We start from the raw sequence: 23,589 nt of genomic DNA on the forward strand, positions 1-23,589 counted from the left end.
ACAGACTAATACGGCTGTTACTCCTCTGAAACCTTCCATGGTCAGGGTAATTCAAATCTACTTTCCTACATTACAGATTGGTCACCAGCCCACCAAACTAACTTACGGTGAGTGATCTATTTCTGGGTGTTGGGGCCATTCTGCAAAGCTGACTTCTGCCAGGCAAATTTTGGGTGTTCATCTCTGAGCACGCTGTGCACATTGAGATAGGACACTGCTCCATCCAGGTCAGGAGAATCATTTTGTTCCAACTGGTGAACACTGTGCTCTCTTTTTCTGGCACCCATTCCCATATCGCTGTGTTTGCCCTTTAACTCTCTGTACAAAACCCTAATCAAAAATTTTATTCTGGAAGAAATTAATTTCCTTCTTCCCTAAAAGCCAGTATTATTGCTATCAAGATCCTGTACAGATGTTCTAGAGGCACATGCAAGATCAAGTAGTAATAATCAAAGTTGGGACAATTAAAAAGGCTGCCATCCATCCATCTGCAAAGGTCTGAGGCTGGTAAACTGGGTATACTTGAAGACAAGACTCCTTTCGGAACTTTAGATGTTTCTGCTAGTCTCTGATTCTCTGAGGCTAGAAATAAGATTGGGAGCAGATTAAAATGTTCTGAAGTAGATGATGGATGATTTCATTCATGTTGTGGCCTTTCCATGAGTTAAGTGGGGAATGGGACAAAGCTGTTCCTGAAATTCTTGCACAGTTCCACAGGGTACCGTCTCTGGACTATACCCATGATGGACCTCATTTGATCAAAGCTATTGGTAGCCCTTTTGTTGCCTGACAGCCTGGCACTGATCAGGGGTCTAACTCCAGCTCTGGGGCAAGAGTGCAGTTACTGATCCTACATTTGCTCTAGTATCACATGTAAAGCAGTATTTTCTATTGTTGCTCTTCACACACTTCAAACTTGCCTGATCACCTCTATTCCTTTCTATAAATTCTGGCAAGGGTCAGGAGTCTAAATTGACTTTTCTGATGAGTGAATAGCCTCAGCTTTCCATAAAGCTTCCCACAGTATCACAAAGATAGCTGAGAACTGATATGCCAGAGCACCAGATCCCAAGGATCAAAGCCTCATATACATGCATGAATCAGAACTGAATCTCATTATCTCCCCCGCCCTTTAGGATGTGTGATTTTTTTTTTTTTTTAGGTTGAGACAGACCATACCTTGCAATGCCATCCACTCAAGTGAGCACTGCTTCTGAAAGGATGCCTGGACCACTTAGGATATCAGCTGACAGTTCATATTTTTGTTGTTGTTGCCACTTCAGAGCTTTCATGCCCAAAAGAAGCTGCTGAGATGACACCTCCCAGAATGTAGCTACCGGGGCCCAAAGGGGATCTGAATAGCAAGGCCACTCTTTCAGTTAAAGTTCTCCCCCCGTTAGAAATGCATAATCCCTGGCCACCAGAGAAGATGGCCACATTTCTCTTTGGTAGTGACACCACATTAAATTTTGACTGCTGCACAATGAGGAACATCTTGGCCTTATAAAATGGAGACTGGCACAAAAATAAAGAAATGGTGGGCCAAAAGGACCCTTATTACTTGCCTCTTCCACATCTGGGCTGCTGTCCCTCTCATGACTCCATAGTCATCTGCTGTGGGAAGGAGGTAGAGGTGGTGGTGAGACATGGTAACCTGCAACAGAAACTGGGAACAATACTTTGCACATTGGGGCAGGGTGACCCACAACAGCTAGGGATGACAGTCTGATACTTCTCCAATCTTTTAAGTGTGGCAGGAAATCAGTCTCCCTGTATTACACCTTCCCAGGCTGCATAAGGAGGAATATGTAACTGTAGCTAGAGCAGGGCTGCTGCTGACCTAAGCATAATTTCAGAATACCATATTGAGTACTCTCTTACCTGACAGTCTATCCTCTGGTGGTTTATATTTAAACCTATTTTACTATTTGTTTCTCTAAATCTGATTTGGACTGCTGGCCTTCCTCTCGTGAGTAGAGAATTGCCTTTGTGTGGGGTGTCTGTGTCTGAGTACTTAGCATATCCCTAGTGCCTGGCAGTGATTCATCTGCCAGGCTGCACTCTGTGAGGGTAAACAGGGGAACTGTAAACTGAGAATTATACCCCAAGATGCACTCAGTGAAGGTGAGCAGGAGAACAGTGTTAGTTTTATTATTTATTTGTTTTCCCCATGGGGAATTTCCCCCTGTAATTCTGCTAAGTAGGGGGTGGTGGGGTGAGGGAATCTCCTATTATACTAGATTTCTTATGATCAATAAATAGAACACCTATCCTCCTTGATGAGGCTATATGCCAACTTTCAAACCTCCCTCCCAATAAAAACTAGCTGGGAAACAAAGAAAGGAAAAGTGATTTTCTCCTTACTTTTGAAGATACATTTGTTATTTTAGAGGGTTTGTGTTTAATCCTATTGAGCTTAAATCTTTGGCATCATTCACAAATACCTTTCACTGTTTAAAAAAAAAACTTTATTTTTTAAAATAATTTTAATCCATTAGACCATACTTTATAAGTTACCAGTAGGATCTGAACCCAAGCATCAGACATGTTGCACTTTCAAGCTTTGTAACAATGCATGATTTTTCAAAATAAAATTTACATTTAGATTTACAATTTATGTTTTTGAAATTTACTAACACTTAAAAACATTGAAATTTGAATTGAAAGGGATACATGTTTAACTTTAGCACACAGAAATACTGTAAAATATGCCATTACCCCAAAAATGCATTTGAAAATGGAATGTGATTAGCCCATCAAATTGAAGTTTTAGTAATTAGTAATTCACATATAACCTAGTTAGCACCTTATTGAACTCAGCCTTTGAGTGTAAAAAAAATCTAGTGCATATTGTAATAGCTCAACATGTATTGTACAATTTCACCAAAGAGGTTCCGTTTTTTTAGCATTACCTGCCAATTTTTGAAAACTGGTAACGTTTCAGAAGCTTTCTACAACATATGGAACAATGGCTACAGTTAAACTTTAACAGAGAAATATAGGCTCTCTCTACTTGTTATAAGTGGACTGTTTTTAAAAGCAATCATTTATAAGGATTGCATCAACATCAGTTAGCAGAGGAAGATCAAACTTTATTGAAACTGCTTGCATACAAAATATATTGCACTATAACCAAACAAATGTCAACATAAAATCCAATCTGTTGTAGCTAATATGTACAGAGAATATTGCCCAAGAGCGGTTACATTACAAGGTCAGTCTACCTTGGTTAATTATCTACAGTATTTTAAACCAAACAGTTTACAGATGATGTGTGCAAGGTACCAATTTCTGTTTTCAAATACTATACATTCCCAAAATAAATAACTAGAAATCAACATTAATGTTTGGCAATACTTTTTAAGACATTTTTATATGTGTTAAATCATGTGCAGTTTGTTGCCATTTTTATATGCGTACTTGTATGCAAGGAAAAACAGTGGAATGAAAAAAGCAAAGAAACAAAACTCACAAAATACATCAGAGGCAAGATCATGTTTGTACAGTTCTGTACATAATCAGTGGCACTCCTACTGGAGTAAGTTTAATAAAAATAGATTAAAATGAAAGTCCTCATACAGTTTTACCCAGTAAATTTAATTCATGATCAGAAATAAAAAGAAAAAAAAGTACGTTTAAATCCCCCTTTATGTACTTTGCATCAAGTTCCCTAACTCCTTCCAAACCTGCTTGTGAATCAGACCTTGTACCTCAAAAAAATTATGAATTATTCCTGCCTCCAATGTTAGTTAGCTATACTACTCCCTGCACTTAACAGGTTATCACATGTGGGAATGTTCTTCTTATCTCCCTTGAGATAAGCTCCAAATTAAAATTTTGAACAATTTCAAAACTTTTGTGAGGATGAAGAAAGGTTATTTTTAATTGGTCATCTGGCCAAAAAGCAGGCACACATTATTAGCTTGTGAACAAGTTACATTTGTTCCCTCAGTAACAATGAATTTTTAATTTCCCAGAAATGGAAAGATTTTTTTTTAAACTTCTTGTACTGTCTACAAAAAAATTACACCCCGTCTCAATAACACTATTTGCCAAATCTTCAGTGCAAAAGAAATCTCCTATTCTTATAACTGCCTAATCTGATGCTTATGTAAGGAAAAAATTATGGAAAGCATGCATTCTTCTATAAAGTACTAATGTCTGACAAGGTTTGCTACATATATTTTACATTTAGTGTTTCCAACTCATCTTCCCTGATTTCTGCATCCAAATATAATATTCCTACCTGCCAAGATATAAAAAAGGCACAGATCATACAACTTTTTTTGCTAATGAAAATGACAAATTGTTACATCACACATATTTCAGAGTCCACTAAAATACTGAAAAAGTGGACCAAAATGTGAACTGACACAGGACATAAAACGACATAGCATTTCATGAAGAACTTGTAAGTTAGATTGAAAACAGAAGCCCAATTTATTACTGCAAACACTATTTATTCTGAAAATTGAAATTGAGCAGTGATTTTTGACCCAATGCGTTAAAATGGTACAACTGAACAAAAAGTATACCAATGCACAGCTCAGTATTTTTAAAACAAACGAAAAGAATCTCATTGTTTGAAGTGCAAGATGTACTTGAAAGCATTTTTCAGAAGTTCAGATATTTTTATGCAAATATTTGTATAACTTCTTATTCTGAAAACAACTGCATACTGCTGATGTTAAAAAAGGCTAACAGAACTTTTATGTTCATTTCATGCCCTGCGCCATTTTGCCTACTATTTGTCTTTGGCCTAACAAGTTTCTCTAATGTGGAATAAGAATCACTGAAACAGTATAGGAAATATGACTTTAGAATTATGCAGTTTAGGGTACTCCATTCACCAATGGTTGCTGACCATCCACACTGTCTGATTTCTCTTTCTTCTGATTACGATCTTTACCCGTGCGCAGCCGACTACCTTCATTGGAGGTATTCTGTAATGTTTTAGCGTGGACGCTCCTTTCATTATTGCAGTCAATTCTGATCTGAAACAAGTTACAGTTATATAAAGCATACCCTTTAAATATTGCTGAAGTTAACTGTTAAAAGAGAGCGGTGTCAAATAATTTAGGTGCCATCTTTAAGATTTTATTCAAAAAGGAAGCTAGCTTTACCAAAAAGTATGAAACAAAATCCCCCTGATTTTTTTTTTTAAATATTTCAATGAACACCTGTAACTTTTAAAAATATATACATTTCATTGAGTGTTGGAAAGTCAAACACCATAATGCACTATATTAGTATAGGAGAACCAGAAAGCAAAACGGATCCATCTACTATAGTTTTGTTGTTCATGCAGAACTGAAAATATATATATCGAAAGATTTTAAGCTTGTTTCAGTTTTAATCAAGATATTCCTAGTCATACAGTGAAAGAAGGATTTTTGAAAATCGACATTGCAAAGCTGTGATGCAACTATACTAACAATAATAAAATCCACTCTGCCACCCTTTGCTAAGACTGAATTTAATCAATCAAAAAGAGCTGTGGCTTTCAAAGTGGGCAAGAAGAATTTTGTTTGAAATGCAAGATTTTTAGCTTGATGATACTAGAATACCTTTAAATCCATTTTTGGCATGCTGGTTTTTTTTGTTTGTTTTTTAAAAAACACTTTATTTACCTCCTGATTAGCCAGTAATTACGGAGGATTCATCAACATTCTGAAGCGCTTATTTTATTAGAGTATCTCATACAGCTCTCAGAAGAGTAAGAATTCATGATATGTTGATAAAATGGAGGCTACTTACCTGTAACTGGAGGTTCTTCAAGATGTGTGGTCCCTATCTGTATTCGACCGGTGGGTACGCATTTGCACAGTATGCCTGAATCTAGCAAGTAGTGTCTTTTGGTCCACACATGCGTACTTGTTCTCCTTGTGCTCTGGACTGAGGGTATAAGGCAATGTGGACTGGTGTCTTTAGTTTCTCTTCTTACTGCAAATCCAGTCATGATCCGCAGCAGAGGGGATGGAGGGAGGGTAGTGGAATTAACTTATATTTCTTCTTTGAGTGCTGGTCCCTATATGTATTCTATATGTGGGAGATTATTAAGCAGTAGTCAAACAGGAAGGAGTGCAAGGATACAATTGGTACAGAGATCTGCAGTACTGGTAGCAGTATCAGCAGCAGCCACTGCAACCTGAAGAGATGTTTTTGCTACGAGTTTTCCCTGATCAATAAGGGCTTAGCATTGAGATCTGTCCTCCTAGGGGAGTCTGTCCTTGAAGTCTTAACATTTTGCATCGTTGATGAAATCATATTTTGCTAACAGTGCCAGGCAGTTAGTAATTTTCAATCGAAGACCAACTGAAGAAAAAGCTTGTCTTTCCAGGAAATCAAGGAGTTTGGTGCCCTTGTCTGAATGTGTTGCCTTGGGATGTAGCAGCCTAGATCTCTCAGTGGCCACTTGTCAGGTGCTGGCTGAGAAAACAGGAACTTCTCTTCTTTGGCTGGAACAAACTAATGCCTCTCAGCCCTGAAGGTTGCAAAATGTCCAACAGCTTATACTACGTCTCTTGGAACTCCTCAAGCTGGATCTGAAGCTCATATGTTAATCTTTATAGGAGTTCTTGATATTGCCTGTGATCATCAATGCAGAGATGGTGAAGATGGAGCAACCACCTCATCTGGAGGAGGAGAGGGCGGCATCTGTTGGGACTGTCGGATCTGTCTCAGCTTCTTCCTCATACTCAAACGGAGTTAGTAGGTGTTGGCTAGGAGAGTGTAAAGTTCATGCATGGATCCAAGGAGGTCTAGTTTAAGGATCCCAGGGCACCAATAATGCTAGTATGCCAGCTTGATCCATTGGGGAGGACCCTGGGGCATTGCGAGTCGCTGGTTTGCTAGGAAGTCATATCTGGGTGGATGATGGAACCCAGATCTTCTGGAGCTTCTAACCAGACTAGTCTCCCTATGTGGGGATGATGATTCACAGACTCATAGGACCGGAAGGGATCTCGAGAGGTCATCTAGTCCAGTCCCCTGCACTCATGGCAGGACTAAATATTATCTAGACCATCCCTGACAGGTGTTTGTGTTCATCTGGAACCTTCAAGTAGTCCAATGAGAAGGCAGGTTCCTGTTCAACTGGTGGAGCTACCGGTCAAATGCTCTGGCTCACGGAGGGAACAGGGTGGTGACCCAGGGTTCTTGAAGCAGATTATTCAGGAACACACCAGAGGAACAAAGTCTGACCAGAGAGGAGAGGAGACTGAGAACAGAATGACTATCTCCAGGATACCAGTGAACGAGACTGTTGGATCTGATACTTCCCTGGTTACAGCGGACATTGGGTCCTTTTAGGAACAGGCCTGTACTGGCAAAGAGTCTACTCTTGATCTCATAGACTGTGCCCAGTGGGTGCCTATCCTCAGGTTTATGCATCTGAACTGAGGTCGGTACCAACGGATCCTTACTTCTTCATGTTACACTCAATTGAGGAGGTTTAAGTGGTCTAGGTCCTTAGGACCCACGTACAAGGAATCACCAGACTTGGATGGAGTCAGGGAAGGATCTTCTTCAAAATCTGCTCCCAGAAGTAAAGATATGCCTTGCCTGAGTGCCCCTTACTCTCATGAGAAGTCCTTGAGAGGGATTCTTAAGATTTAGAACTTGTAGCCTGGGCTCCTGAGCTCATGCTTGGAGGGGCACTGCCTATTGACTGAGCTCGGAGTACCGGGGGGTCCCCCCAGCCAAGATCCGACTGGAGTCACATGGCCTTCACCATGGGATGTTTACTCAGCCGGAGCTCTCAAACCTCACATGTTTGGGAAGGGAAGGAGTGGCAGATACTGCACTTAGCTGAGATATGAGCCTCACCAAGGCAATAAAGGCAACACTGATGTTTGCTGCTCACTGAAAAGATGTGTGTGTGTGGGGGGGAGATGGGGGGTAGGGAGGGAGGTCAGGATATGCAGTGTGTAAACCCCAAGATTCTGGGGTCCTTGCCCACAGGAAAAAGCTTCCCAAGGTGGGGAAAAGCTAACTAAACCACACTAACTATGCTAAATGGTAAAAACTATCAAAACTAAGAAATATTCACATGATATGGATTACATTGAAGAAAAACTGAAGGAGCTGTGGACACTGAAGATTCCGACTCAGGCCATGTTGTGGTAATAAGGAACTGAAAAGACAAGGTCCACAGTGCCCCTTATAACCTTGGTTTGGAGCAAGAGGAGAACAGCTGTGCATGTGCATTCTAACAAAGGCTACTTGCTAGAAATCTCTGGACTCGGACCATGGTGCACATGCATAATGAAGCGTGGAATACCCAAAGGGACCAGCACTTGAACAGGTTAAGTGTCTTCCTGATAGAAAATTTCTCAGTTTTATTTCCTTCAAAAATATTATTTAGCAAAGAGAAAATGCACACTTGTAAATCATATGTCATTGCAAAATTCCGCAAACAAAAGTTTTATTCTTCATGTTTGTGTGGGGGAGAAGGCATCAACTCTACCAACTCCACTTCACCCCATCCAGGAAATAGCTTTTTGGCCCCCGCTCTGCAAAACCTGTTCACCTTACTTAGGAGTTGGAGCCTCTCAGAAATGGCTTTTTATTTCTTCAGGGGGTCCTTCCAAAGCAAAGTTGCCACAAACTCTCCAAGCAGAGACTTCACATATCACCATGCAGGAGGAAGTAGAAGCAGCTCCTCTTTTCCTTCTGTTAAGGCAGCTCTTACTAAGTGGCAGAAGACACTCTGCACATGCCTAAGGCCTGAAGTACACTGGAGGTGCTTCCTCAGAAGACACTACATACACAGGAAAATACACATTCCTAGGCTGGTGTGTTTGTCAAACACCACAAAGGGAACATTTACTTGTCATAAAAGATTGGAAACAAAATGAACTGTAGAATTCAGTGTCCCTTTATGTGGATTTTAATTTGCTTTCTAAACAGTTACTCACTGCTTGACTAGTTCATTGGTAATGAAACATTACAAATGTTTAATTTAATACCATAACTAAATTTAAAGATGTACCTTGTCCCCTCTAGAAAGCTATACTGGTTTCTTACTAAAGGGTACTAATTTTTCATGCGTTCAATAAAGCTTTTTCTAATGTTTTATAGTTCCTTCTCTTCTCCCCCCATTATAGTACTTGTGTTCTAAGCACATAAGACAAAAGGAGACAAAAGGTATTGGTGAAAACTAGGAAAAGCCAGGGAAACTAAACTGAATTTAAAATGAAGAATGAGTTACAATTTTTTTTTTTTTTACGTACATCACAAACAGCTTGCCAAACAATCAGTGGGGCCACTGGATGATCGAGGTGCTAAAGGAGCACTCAAGGAAGACAAAGCCATTGCGGAGAACCTAAATGAATTCTTTGTATCGGTCTTCACTGCAAAAGCGGTGAGGGAGATTCCCTCAGCCATTCCTTTTAGGTGACAAATCTGAGGAACTCACCCAGATTGAGGTTTCCACACAGGTGGTTTTGGAACAAAGTGATAAATTCAATAGTAATAAGTCACCAGGACCAGATGGTATTCACTCATGAGTTCTGAAGGAACTCAAATATGAAATTGCAGAACTACTAATTGTGGTATGTTACCTATTATTTAAATCAGCTTCTTTATCAGATGACAGGAGGATAGCTAACGAGACACCAATTTTTAAAAAAGGCGATCCTAGCAATTACAGGCCAGTAAGCGTAACTTCAGTACCAGGCAAATTGGTTGAAACTGTAGCAAGGAACAGAATTATCAGACAGATGAACACGATTTGTTGAGGAAGAGTCAACATGACTTTTGTAAAGGGAAATCATGCTTCACCAACCTATTAGAATTCTCAGAGGGGGTCAAACATGTGTACATGGGTGATCGAGTGGACATAGTGTACTTGGACTGTCAGAAAGCCTTTGACAAGGTCCTCACCAAAGGCTCTTAAGCAAACTAAGCAGTCATGGTATAAGAGGGAAGGTCCTCTCATGGATCAGTAACTAGTTAAAATACAGGAAACAATGGAGAGGAATAAATGGTCAGTTTTCACAGTGGAGAGAGTAAATACTGGGGTACTCCAAAGATCTGTACTGGGACCAGCATTGTTCAACATATTCATAAATGATCTTGAAAAAGGGATAAAAAAGTGTGGTGGCAAAGTTTGCAGACTATACAAAATTACTCAGGATAGTTAAATCCAAAGCCAAGCATTACAAAGGGATCTCACAAAACTGGGTGACTGGGCAAGAAAATAGAAGATGAAATTCAGTGTCGATAAATGCAAAGTAATGCACATTGGAAAACAAATCCAACCGTACATACAAAATTATGGGGTCTACACTAACTTACCACTCAAGAAATCTTGATGTCATTGTAAATAGTTCTCTAAAAACATCCACTCAATGTGCAGTCTCCGTCAAAAAAAGCTAACAATGTTAGGAACCATTAGGAAAAAGAGAGAAGACAACAGTGAATATTATAATGCCACTATATAAATCCCACACCTTAAATACGGAGAGTGGTTCTGTGCACCCATCTCAAAAAAGATATATTGGAAATGGTACAGAGAAGGGCAACAAACATGACTAAGGGAGTATGGAACAGCTTCCATATGAGTAGAGATTAAAAAGACTGACTATTCAGCTTGGAAAAGAGATGACTGTGGGAGGATTTGATAGAGGTCTATAAAATCATGAATGATGTGGAAAAAGCAAATGGGCAAGTGTTATTTACCCCTTCACATAACCAGGGGTCACACAATGAAAGTAATAGGCAGCAGGTTTTAAACAAACAAAGGAAGAAAATTTACCTGAAGAGATCCATCTGCTGTTCTCCCTTTAGAATCTCTTGAATTACGTTGACGGTTATCTGTTCGTGACTGTTCATCATTTCCTATAAAGAGGACGCAATATTCAACAAAGTTGCTTCTCAGAACTAATTTTGTAAATTTTTTCCCCTGATTTTTCTCTAAGCAGTTAAAAGTACACAGTTAACATGGAGTTACGTTAAAGCTAAATAGCATCAAAAATATTCTTAATGATTAGATAAAGTAGAGCAGAAGTTCACAAACTATGGCCCATCGCTGGTTCACAGAATCTTTTGTGGAGGTCTGTATAATGGAACAAAACCATCCTGTGGATTGGGAAAGTGATCCACAGAATGAGAAAGATGAAGAATCAATTTTTGTAGGGTATTACCTATTTAAAGTTTTCTACTGACAGCTTATTTATTTTCCAAGCTCAGCTTTATTGTTCCCAAAAATATCATATGTGGCACGATTCCCTGATCTTGATATGTCAAAGTAAACAAAAAGTAGCCTAGGGAAAAGAAATAAGAAAACCTCTATTCCGAAGACTTCATAATTATGTAAGTTATGGTACATCACCAGAGTGCTAAATATATCAAATATTATTTAAAAGTGAGAATTTGAGTTAAGTTTAGACTTCAAGCTTGTTTCTCCCACTTTACTCCTGCTAATTCTTTCCTACTGCATATATAAATTACAACACTAAGTTTTAGTCATACACGGATATAAGAAGAAAAGATGGGCGTATTTCTGCAAGAGTACTGTATGTATTAGTGTTATATGGCCAAGAGTAGGACAAACACTGATTGACTCATAAAAGGCCTGATCCAAATCCCACTGAAGTCAATTTACCTTTGAAACCTCCACGACCCCGCCCGCCTTGGCCTCGTGCGCCACCTCCACGTCTTCGTCCATCTCCTCTGCGAAGGTAATTGTCTCGTTCTTCTTCTGCTGGGGCTAACGACCAATCACTAAGCTCATCTCTGTGATCAGATTCTGTTTCAGAAGCATTCGATGCTTCAGAGTTAGTTCCTATCAAGAGTTAAAAAAAAGTCATTGTCTATTTTCATTAATGGACTATTGTAGAAAAATCAACCAACACTGCAACAAGCTTCCTTTTAGGAGTGAACTTAAAATTCTTGTTCCATCATCAGTAGAACATGGTTGACAGAAATAAAGCTCTTAGTTACAGAGTTTATGTACCAATTCACTTAGGTAACATGAATGTCAACCTCAGAAGAAAATCCTCCAGTTCCCAGGGGCAAGTCATGTTGTATATCTACCCACCGGGCAGGGATAATTAAATTCAATTGTCGTTAATGGTAAACTTATGAAGTTCAAAATTAAAGATCATACTCTGAATAGACAAAGCCAAGTTTGAATACAGCACTCATTCTTATCAAAAGGTTTTTGGGGTCTCATTATTCTGTATGTTATATTCATAATATATATAATATACTCCAGTGAAGATCAGTGGCACACTGCAATAGCCATATTAAAAGTGACCTTGAAATGTAGAACTTTGGAGAAATAACTAAAAACTAGCTCATTCACTTTTTACCTGATATTGTACCACTGAAGCTAGATTTTCAAAACTTGACGAAAAGCATATTACTGCTGAATAAAGACTCAAGTTAGTGGATGGGTGGAAATTCCATAAATCCACTTCAATTTGTCCCTGCCAGGACATCCTTCATTTAAAATGAACTTGATTTCAGTTGGAGCTGATAGGTGCACTGCACGTCTAAGTATCAGATCATTTTTTTAGGTGTGGGTTTTAGGAGTCTACCTTTAGATTCCTATTTTTGAACTTCTTGGCCTATTAAGCCCTGAATGGAGAAAGTAAAAAGAAGACCGTGTGTGGTGGCCTGATGTGGGAAGCAGAAGTGGGTCAAGGACTAAAATGAGTTTCTTAATCAAGTTTGCTGTTATTTTTTCCAACCCCCCAAACACTGGCTTGTATCCTCCCCACCCACAAAATAGTAAAAGAAACCCAAAGAACCTCCCCACTCCAAGCCTGGAAGGTATTACTAAATGAAACACAAAGTATATAATTCACTTCACTAGCGTATTTATGCTTTAAACTGAAAAAAAGCACAAATCATCCAAAGTGAAAAGTCTGTAATTCTTAACACAATAGCAACATAGAGTACTGCTAGTTAAATTTTGGATAATATGCTTTTATCAACCTATTTGCTGTTTTTCATTACCTAGCATATTATGCAATTTTGACCAAACCATCTCAAATGTGCTAAGAACACACATGACTAATGCTTTATGGTTGGACAGAAATGGAGGTCAGTTTAAAAAACTGACAAAATTCTGAATTAAACTCTCCCATCTTCCATGACTGTACTTTCACTTTTCTGCCATTTTGAGGTAAACTGACAGCCTTCTTCAAAAACAGACTCGGAGCAGAAATCTCAGATCTTGGATTCTAAATGCTACAAGAGAAGGAACAAACTCTAGATAGCTGTCCAGGTCATATGTTCTGCCTCTTCCTGTTCTGGGTTCAATATGTGATCTTCATTTGCATTTAGAATCTGAAATGCTGGTTAAGCAACTGTAAAGTTCTAGTAGAAAAGTGGTTATACATATGTACATACATACATACATACACACACCCCTCTATATATCTAGATAGTTCTAGATATATAGATATAGATAAAAATCTCTGTGAGGTTACAGTTCTTTAATGAGATCAAGCCAAACTTCTACAGAGACTACAACCAGCAGCCACCAGCCTGGAATCCATCTAATCATGCTAAACTTTCCCTTCTGTTGCTTTTATAAATGTAGGTACCTATTCATGGAAGCAAGTGTCACTGGGAAACGGCGACATTAATCCCCCCTTTTTCAATCAACTAATTATGAGGCTGAAGATACGGAATATCTTCTTTCTCAAGGGCTTTTAAAGAGCATACTGAACTTCCATATACCAAACGTTTGGAATGATTTCACCTCAGAAGTTCTTATCTTTTTCATTTTCTGTTAACTGTCCAAGTAAATGGCAAAGACCTGTGTTACACTTTTACTTGCATTCTTCATAGAATCTTCAGCTACTGGGAATAATATTCTGCAGTTTTCTTTTCAGGTGAACAATCAATATTAAGTAGGAAAAAATTTTTTGTTGTATGATGCTTGTAGCTATCATCAGGTCATTTATCATGTTAACTAACCTTTTGCACTAGTGTCAAGGTTGATTCTTTTATTTATCTACCCCCTTTTATTTCTTCACTCGCAGCTTTTAATAGTGGACCGGTGAGCATATCAGTCTAGCGTAGTATTAACCAGGGCAAAGTGCTTCAGTAAATGATTTTAAAAGTTAATTCTGTGCTCCACTGAAGATGTTAGTATAAAAGAAGGCTGCAATGGTCTTATCAAGTTCAAGTCTTTGCCTTTCAGTTATTATGCCATAATCACCAATTGATCTATACTATTTTCTGGGTATGAAATGAACAGATTGCTTTTGAATGAACAAGATATTAAAGAGCTGCTGGGAGATGTGGCATGTGAGCTTTAAGTATCATTCTAGTTCCACTTTGAAGATTACACTTTTCCACTGAACACACAAAAGTTCCATTCAGTGGCACATTTGATCTTAAACAATCTGAAGAAAACAACTGCATGCGCTTCTTCAGATAAGCACAAATTTGATACCTAATCTGATTAATATTTATTTTATGGTAGTGCCCAAAGCCCAAAATGAGATCTGGAATCTCATTATCCTGGGTGCTGTACAAATGCAAAGACAGTTCCTGCCCTGGAAAGTTTACAATCTAAAGGACACATTGAAAGGTTAGGGATAGGAAAAACATACAAGCAAATGAGCATGATGATGAATTACAGTTTTTTTAGTTACCTGTAAAATCTTAAAGTTTACATTTTACTTCAAAAGGGTTCTGTTTTCAGTACTTCAGTCCATTTAATGGCTTCTTTTCTATTACCATCCTTCAACATATTAAGATAGATAACATATACAAGTTTGGTAATCACTGAACAATAACTACATGTTTTTTCCAAGTAGGACATTGGGCAGCCTTCCTATAAATAGTACTCTTGATGAATAACAATTTTAATCTAATTTTAAAAGCTCCACTACTAATCCCCTGAAACATCCAGTGCTCAAGCCCTATGTTTTACTAGATTACAATTTCAGAAAATTATGACAACAAAGTCAGTGTCCAGAAGACCAATCTTAAATTATAGACATACTGGTAGTAACTACCTGAAGCATAGCCTGGACCACGTCTGCTGTGCCCTCTGTTTCTGTAGGGTCGACTGCCTCGTCCAAGTCCTGGACCATCATCAGTCATATATCCTTTTTCCTTGTCAGTACGATTTGGTGGTGGTCTAGAAGTAGCTCCAATCTGTCGGAGCTGTTCATCGATCTGCAATCTTTCCAAACGTAGCTGGTCTACCTCCTATATAAAATAAACAATTTGTCACATAACTGCTATTAAATTACTACCCAAATGTGGAAATTAGAAATGTTTTCCAGTTTTTGAAAATGAACTACAGAGCAACATGCCATGAAAGAGGTGTGTATTTTTTGTTTATAAACTCACTCCTGAAAAACAGAGATCAGTAACCTTCAAGTCAACATACTAGAAATACCTTACTTTTTCAAAATTAGTTGTTGCTAGAAAAGTCTGCAAGGCTGCTGCTTTTTCTTTCTGGCCCTAACTATTTCACATTTAAGTTTAAGAGTCAAACAACCTATTCAAAGGCAGAGGAAGTGAGGCATGTGCTTCCTTTAGTTCAGGGGTTCTTATTTTTTCTGTACCAGGCTCCAGAAATATGGGGAGCACAAGGCAGTCACAACCAGAAGCTCAGACACCACTACTTAGATGATTTAAAGATATGATTATGCATGCTGTTCATCCACTCCTGTCAGACAAGCCAGGGTCACTGCTGTGCTGCTTTGAGGCACTGTGGTAGGATTTTGCAGTAAGATTTTGAGGAGGTAAATGTGCCACTGACAGCATAGCCAGCAAGTGGTTGAAGAAATGGCTAAAACAACACGAATAAATGTGCCCCAGTTCTTTGGGTGTCCCTCAATGCATTCCACGGTTGCAGAGTGGAGTTCTATCGACTAGGGGCTGCTAAGAGTCTGAGGGGCCAAAAAAAAAAAAAAAAAAAAGACTGCTCTCTCAGTGTGTACCTACAACTGCAGGACACTGACAAGAAATGGACTTGATCAACCATCTAACGGAGGAGGCAGCGGCAAGGACAGCCTGCGACATCCTTGGTCTCTGCGAAACACAACGAAGAAAGGAGATGGAAGCGAAGTGGAAAGACGGAAGTTCCATCATGTTGGGAAAAGGAGAAGGCATGAGAACCGCTAGAAGGAATTGGTTTGATCGTCAACAAGGAATGGTCTTCAAAAATCTCCTCCTGCAAGTTCAAGTAATCATGCATTGGAGTGCTACACCTCCAACTGAGGAAGAACAGCACCCTCATGATTATCCAGATCTCCCACAAGCACAAGTGAAGATGATGATGAGAAAGAATTCTTTCAGGAGCTCGAGGAAACTCTCACTAAAAAATTCATGTATATGATTGTGATGGGATACTTCAATGCCACGGTTGGAAGAGGGAAAGAAGGCGAAAAGTTCATTGGAAGATATGGCATTGGTGAAAGGAATCCATGAGGAGAACGACTGGCAACTTTGCCAGAGACCAAAGAAATGTTCATCGGTAACACATGGTTTAAGAAGGCCAAGTAGTGGTGGACATGGATCGCACCCACTGCAAAGAACAAGAATGAGATCGACTATATTCTGATTGATAAGCAGTGAATTGTACAAGACATCTCAAGTAGTGCCATCGTTCAACACCGGCAGTGACCATCGTTTGCTGAGAGCGAGGCTCAACTTCAATGAAAAGGTGGAGAAGAAAGCGCTACAGATGGCAAATCAGAGACTAGGCAATCCTGAAAGCAAACATTTCCAAGGAAGACTTGAGTCTTATATAAATACGACGAGGACAATAAAAACTTCGCTGATAAGTTGAGGCCACGTGTGAAATTAGCCGAGAAAGAAAGACTGAAAAGAGTGAAGGGAAAAATCTCAGAAGAAATGAGGAACTTGCTACAGAAGCAGAGGAATATGAAGCAAGATGATAGTGACAAACTTGAGTACTCCCTTGTCTGCAAGCTGATGAGAAGATGACTACAGGAGGGACTTCAAGAAGTACGAACATGAAAGGCTCTCCAAGATGGCTGGAGATCGGGAATTGATGCTGTACAGGTCGACAATAACGGTGCTGAAGAACAAGGATGGAAAAGCAGTAATCAACAGAACAGGGATGGAAGCGGTCTGCAAAGATTTCTGCACCCAGCTGTCTGCATCTCAAATAAAATGTCCCACTACTAACACTTCAACAGACCAACGAGCACGTACTCCCAGTCCTCATCAGCGAAGTTCGACATGCAGTTTACCAAATGAAGGAAGGAAAAACTCCAGAAAAAGACGGACTGACAACCAAAATGATAAGAGCTGGAGGCCAAGACCTCTGAGAAGCCCTTGCTCAGAGGTTTAACTGTTACTTGGAAATGCAGAGGGTACCATCTAGCTGCAGGGAGTCCAACACCATTTAGCTGTACAAGAAGGGCGATTGTGAAGATCTGAAGAACTATTGTCCCATATGCCTGCTCTCACGTGTCTACACACTGTTCACCAAAACAATAGCAAACTGACTCTTACAGAGTCTGGACAAGCAGCAGCCGAGAGAGCAGGCAGGTTTCTGAAGGAATTTCGGCACAATGGACCATGTATTCACTATAAACCAGCTAGTGGAGCGCTCAAGGGAATACGAATGCCTTCTATGTATTTCCTTCGTTGACTATGAAAAAGCATTCGACAGTGTAGAGATCAGTGCAGTGCTGAAAGCTCTTGCAGAGCACGGCATTGACACAAACTATTTCAAACTACTAAAGGAAGCAAACTGTCACTGCACTACAGCTATAAGTCAGTTTGATACTCCCGTCGCAAATCCCAGCCAAAAAAGTTGTGAAGCCAGGAGACATGGTTTTACCAAAACTCTTCACAGCCTGCCTCAAAATGGTAATGAGGTGAATGAACTGGAATGGTGGAATCAGCATCAAAGGAGAGCAGTTAAAACACCTCAGATTCATAGACGATATCGTCTTGATTGACGGAAACACTATCAAACTACAAAACATGCTGCAAGAACTCGACACAAAAAGCAGCCATAGCGGACTGAAAATGAACCGCTTTAAAATGAAATTTATGAAGTCTGATGCCTTGCCAAAAGGCCCAAATAATAGTCAAGGGAGAACAAATTAGAAGAAGTTGAGCAATGTCTATCTGGGCCGAGAAATTAACATGCACCACAATCAGGAAGGCGAACTCTCGCGAAGGAAGAGAGCTGGTTGGTACGCACTGAATTCTATCGAGGATGTCCTCCAAGGAAAAAATCAGTAAGGCAACATGCGCCAACCTCTTCAACTCAACCATACTGCTGGCAATGTTGTACGGCAGTGAAACATGGGCACTGACAAAGACAGAACAACAACAACTGTCTGTCACGGAGAGGGCAATGGAAAGAAGAATTCTGGGGATTTCCATCTGCGATGGAGTCTCTAATGAAGTGATCAGACAGCAGAGCTGAGTGCAGGAGGCTGTTATGGAAAGCAGGTGTAATAAAATGCGATGGGCCAGGCATGTAGCTAGGCTCACTGACAATCAATGGACTGCAGCTGAGTAGTACCCACAGGAACTGAAACAACCACTTGGCCGACCTCCAAAGAGATAAGATTTTATCATGAAAAGGCATGGTCACACATGGAGAAGGAAGGCCAAGAGAAGAATGGAAGATGTGTTGTGATCGGTGCAATCTACATGAGGGCTGAAGGACTGATCGATCTAGGTGATTTTACCCAGAAATTACAGCCATCTCTCATTCTCTTCATCCCTTCTAATTTGTCTCCCTACCTTCCTCTTCCACAAACAATCCTGGTTAACTTTACAAAATAGCAGGCACATTTGGCAAAACACTTGTGTATGAAGGAGAGGTAGTATCTGTCTTCTGCTCCTGTATCAGCTGCAACATAGCTATTAAAATTAAAGGAGCAATTTTCTGCGGTTATGTAGTCCCTCATGATATATATAGAGAGAAACAGTTTTTAAAACATCTTTACTATATTTTTAAATCATCTTTACTAGGAACCCTAAAGGTTTAAGACTTTTTTCATCTCATGTTCAAGCACTTAAGATCCTTTTTAATTGTTAAATTTCCTTGTCAATTATTACAAAAGCTTTGAAGTAGTGTAATATAATTTTCCTCACCTTTAAATAATTTAGGTGATAATCTAAAAGCACAGTTGCGTTAGTGATGCTGTCCTTGGTTCCCACAAATACAAATGGTACCATTCCCTGAAAAGCAAGTATATATTCTGTAAATCCTTGCAATGATATTTACATAATTACAGTGATCCTAGTAATAAATATTAAAGCATGACTACAAAATATATGAAGAACACCCTTCATAATGGGGACACTCATTAAATTCTAAATTTCATAAACAACTGACATATCACCTATATTAACAGCAGTAAAAACATACTTATTTACTTGTACCTATAGTAAACTTAGCCTTACAATATTCCACTCATCCAAGGATAGTAATTTTATCTTGGAGGGGAAAAGTAAATTCATATCTCATTTTGTCCATTAACAGTTATCACAATAAAGGTGGGCAAGTAAGTTCTGTAGTTGGGATAAGTAAATTCTAGACGGAGTTACATTTCGGTAGTGTGCATCATAAAGCCATGTTTTTAGATCATACTTTCTGAACCATGTTAAAAAATCAATTAGCAAAACTTTTCAGCCATCTTATCTTCCCTCAAACTCAATATAAACAATGTTTTTCCATACAGTACCAGCTTCTAGGTGCAAGGTTCTTTTAATCTACCACCTCAGGAAAGAAACCATTTAAGCACTTTAAAACATAAGCCCAACCAATCTGTGCATAAAATGGCACTTATTTCTCCTGGATCCTATAAAGTAATTTGTAAAAGGTGAACAAATAAAAAAAATCTTCATTAAGGTGAAGTTAGGACTGCAGGCATACCACCAGTGGTCTGAATGTTCATTACTTTTCAAAAACACGAATAGTTTAAACAATCATTTGTTAGAAGCTTAGGAAATTCAGTTATGAAGCTGAACACAATAATTCCAGCATTTGAGAACACTGACATTTACGGGCAAGTTAAAATACCTTAATTCTGTAGTTGTAACAAACATAAGCCTCCCATCTTCCCTTCTGTATCTTTTATAACTATTTTGTATGATGTATTATTTTTGTAACAAGGACGGTTTTTAAGGGCTTTAGGTACATATTCATAGGCAAATTCAGAGATATGCTAAGGTCCCTTAGAATTTCACAGGAAGAGAAGGTTACTCACCTTGGGCAGTAACTGAGGTTCTTCAAGATAGATGTCCCTGTGGGTGCTCCACATTAGGTGTCTTGATGCCCTGCGCTTGTAATCGGATATTTGTGGTAGCAGTACCCGGTTGGGCTGCACATGCACCATAGCACTCTCGCACCGCACCGAGTGGTTACATAACCGTGTGCAACCAACCCTCCCCGTTCCTTCTCTACCTCAGAGAATCGGCCTGAAACTCCAAAGTAGATGGGAGATGGGAGGGTAGTGAACCTTCTCTTTTTCTCTGAGGAGTGTCCCTGTGGGTGCTTCACTTTAGGTGACTGTTGAGTAGTGCCTCTCAGTGGAGGGGAGGGGCTTCCGAGTCGATCTATTGATAGTGGATAAGACTAAATCCAAAGTGAGCATCTGATGCTGACTGTTGTTCTAAAGCATAGTGTTTAGTGAAAGTATGGACTGATGCCCAGGGAGCTGATCTGTAAATGTCAGTGGTAGGCCACAGATGCTGCCAACGGTCTGATGGAGTGTGTGCAAACTCCCGGTGGAGGTTGTAGATTGTTGTTTTGGTAGTACAAATAGATACACCCAGATATTCATTTGGATAGTCTCTGTTTTGAGATGATTTGACCCATCAAATGTTTCTGTTATGGAAACGAATACTCTAGGTGATTTTCTAAATGTTTTTGTTCTTTCAATGTAGAAAGCTAATGCTTTGAGAACATCCTAAGTTCATACCCACAGTCGCCTGTATTTTTTCCAAAGCCACATGTGGACGGGAGGGAGGCCTTCCTCTCGTCCATATGTGGCTTCAGAAAAAAAATACAGGTAAGTAAATGGGTTGATTTAAATGAAAGGGGAAGGCAACCGTGGGTATGAATTTAGGATGTGGCTGCAGGATTACTTTATCCCTTAAAGAATGTTGTACAAGGCAGGTGCGCCATTAGGGGACCTAATTCTCCCACTCGTCTTGCGGACGTGATGGCAATGCAGAAGGCCACCTTCATGGATAAGTGCAACAAAGAACAAGTTGCAAAGGTTTCAAATGGTTTTCCCATGAGTCCTCAAGAACAAGGTTGAGGTCCCACATAGGTGGTAAGGTTTCTTAGTATGGGATAAGAATTTTCAATGCCTTTAAGGAAGTGTTTAATTGTTGGGCGAGCAAACAGTGACCCCGTCCACCTTGTGGTGGAAGGAGGTAATAGCAGCCAAGTGTACTCCGATGGAGCTTGTGGATAGCCCCAATTTTTTAAGTCCTAATAAATAGTCGAGAATCCTCGGTAGGGGGGATGACTGTGGTAAGAAGATCTGTTTGCCTTGGAACCAGGTGCAGAATCGTTTCCACTTATGGATATGTCTTTCTTGCGCTTAATCTTCGATTGTTCAGTAATATATCTTTTACTTCCTCAGAAAAGGCCCTCTTGAACAGGAATGTAATTACTGTTTAAAAAGTTAACTGTTTAAACAATTAAAAATATATTTTTTTAAATGGTTAACAGGGCTGGCCAGGCTAATGCTTACCAGTTAACCAGTTAACATTACATCCCTACTCTCGACCCCAGTCAGCCATGGAGTAACCAGGCCTTGAGGTGGAGTACTGCAAGGGTGGGGTGACGGATGCGTCCTGCATCCTGGGATAGGGGAGGTACCAAGGGAAGGGTTCGAGGCAGTTTCACTGCCATCTGACGCAGGTATGGGAACCATGTTTGTCTGGGCCACGTGGGCATAATGAGAATGACCCTGGAATAGTCCTGCCTGATCTTGTGAATGACTTGGCTTAGGAGTGGAGTCGGAGGAAATGCATACATCAGTGGCACCATTTTATGAGGAGAGTGTTGCCTAGGAAGTGGTGTCCCAATTCTGCTCTGGAGAAATATTGTGGGCATTTGGTATTCTGAGCTGTTGCAAATAGGTCTATGGTGGGGAATCCCCATAGTTTGAATATCAATTTGAGAATTCCAGGATCCATCTCCCACTCGTGGGTTTGTGAGAAATCCCTGCTTAGTAGATCCGCTGTTGTATTCCGACATTCTAGCAGATAGGATGCCGATATCTCTATGTTGTTGGTAATGCACCAATTCCAAAGGCGTATTGCCTCTGTACATAGGGAGTATGATTGTGCTCTCTCTTGGTAGCTTATATAAAACATGCATGATATATTGTCCATCAGGATCTTGATGGCATTGTTCTTGATTAGAGGGAGAAAGTTGTCGCATGCATTTCAGACAGCCCATAGCTCTAGTAAATTTATGTGCAGGTTGGACTCTGCTGGGGACCAGTGGCCTTGGATAATATTGTTGAGTAGATGTGCCCCACAACCTTTTAGGGAAATGTTTGTCGTGAAATGTCTGTCGTGATTGTTGTGGTTGGAGTTCTTTGTTGGAAAGGGACTCTTGATCAGACGTTCTTTGGTTGTGCCCACCATGTTAACCACTTTGGTTCTTGCACAGATGTTCTTTGGTTATGTCCACCACTTTTACTCTGCATGGCACTGTGAGGAGTCTGTTGAGAGTGTCTGTGCGGTATATATACACTGTTCAAAGCCAGGCCTGCAAGCATCTCAGGTGGATTCTGGAATGTTTTACAACAAACATTGTCGCTGAGCTATGTCCCAAGAGTTGTAAGCATGTTCGAGCGGATGTTCGTGGGCTGCACATCACCACTGAAATTAGGCTGACTAGAGCGAGGAAGCATTATTGGGGTAATATTGCTGTTGCTGTAAGACACTCGAGGTAGGCTCCTATGAATTCCAACTTTTGGACAGGAACCAGTGTGGACTTTTGTACATTCATTTGCAACCCTAGGTCCGTGAACCCTAGGTTATCATGCTCTCAGTGGCCTTTATTGCTTCTTGTTGCATTCGTGCCCTTATAAGGCAGTCATCTAAGTATGGAAATATCACTCCTTGTCTGAGGAGACGAGCTGTAACGACAGTGAGGACTTTTGAAAAAACCCTTGGGGCAGTGGAAAGGCTGAAGGGTAGCACTCTATTGGAAATGCTGTTTCCCTAGGGTGAATCTCAAGAATCTTCTGTGTGACGGATGGATGGTGATATGAGAAAAATCACCCTGAAGGTCAAGGGCTGAGAGCCAATCTCCTTTCTCTAATGCCAGAATTATTGTGGTTAGAGTCACCATTGTGAAAATGTCGTGTTCTCACAAATTTGTTGAATTTTCGTTAATCCAGCATGGGTCTCCATCTGCTGGTCTTTCTGAGTTAGAAAGTAATGTGAATCAAAACCTATAATGGTATGGGTTCGACGGCACCTAATTGTACGAGGTGGTTTTTTCCTGTTGTAACAGGTGCTTGTGAGAGGGGTCCCTTAAGAGGGACGGGGAAGGAGAGTGGATAGGTAGGAGAGAAATAAAGGGATGGAGTAGCCCTTCTGGATAATCTCAAAAACCCATTTGTCTGTTGCGATGGTGTT

The 23,589-nt window shown here is 40.0% G+C and overlaps 1 protein-coding gene across 3 annotated transcripts in view; it reads right to left on the reverse strand.

The window, feature by feature from the left end:
- Positions 1 to 3: 3 nt before the first annotated feature.
- The window catches only part of FMR1 (fragile X messenger ribonucleoprotein 1), a 59,378-nt gene continuing 35,792 nt past the window's right edge, over positions 4 to 23,589 (reverse strand). For 2 of the 3 annotated variants that reach the window (XM_073358397.1, XM_073358396.1), the window contains 5 exons: positions 19,069 to 19,155; positions 14,985 to 15,180; positions 11,609 to 11,788; positions 10,760 to 10,842; positions 4 to 4,994 (listed from right to left, as the gene is read on the reverse strand). In XM_073358397.1, coding sequence (XP_073214498.1) covers positions 4,833 to 4,994; positions 10,760 to 10,842; positions 11,609 to 11,788; positions 14,985 to 15,180; positions 19,069 to 19,155 — 708 coding nt within the window. In that variant the 3' untranslated portion in view covers positions 4 to 4,832. The remainder of the gene's footprint in view (positions 4,995 to 10,759; positions 10,843 to 11,608; positions 11,789 to 14,984; positions 15,181 to 19,068; positions 19,156 to 23,589) is intronic. The other variant, XM_073358398.1, reaches the window with a different exon arrangement.

Source organism: Lepidochelys kempii, chromosome 9 (assembly GCF_965140265.1).
Source record: "Lepidochelys kempii isolate rLepKem1 chromosome 9, rLepKem1.hap2, whole genome shotgun sequence".
Taxonomy (NCBI): domain Eukaryota; kingdom Metazoa; phylum Chordata; order Testudines; family Cheloniidae; genus Lepidochelys; species Lepidochelys kempii.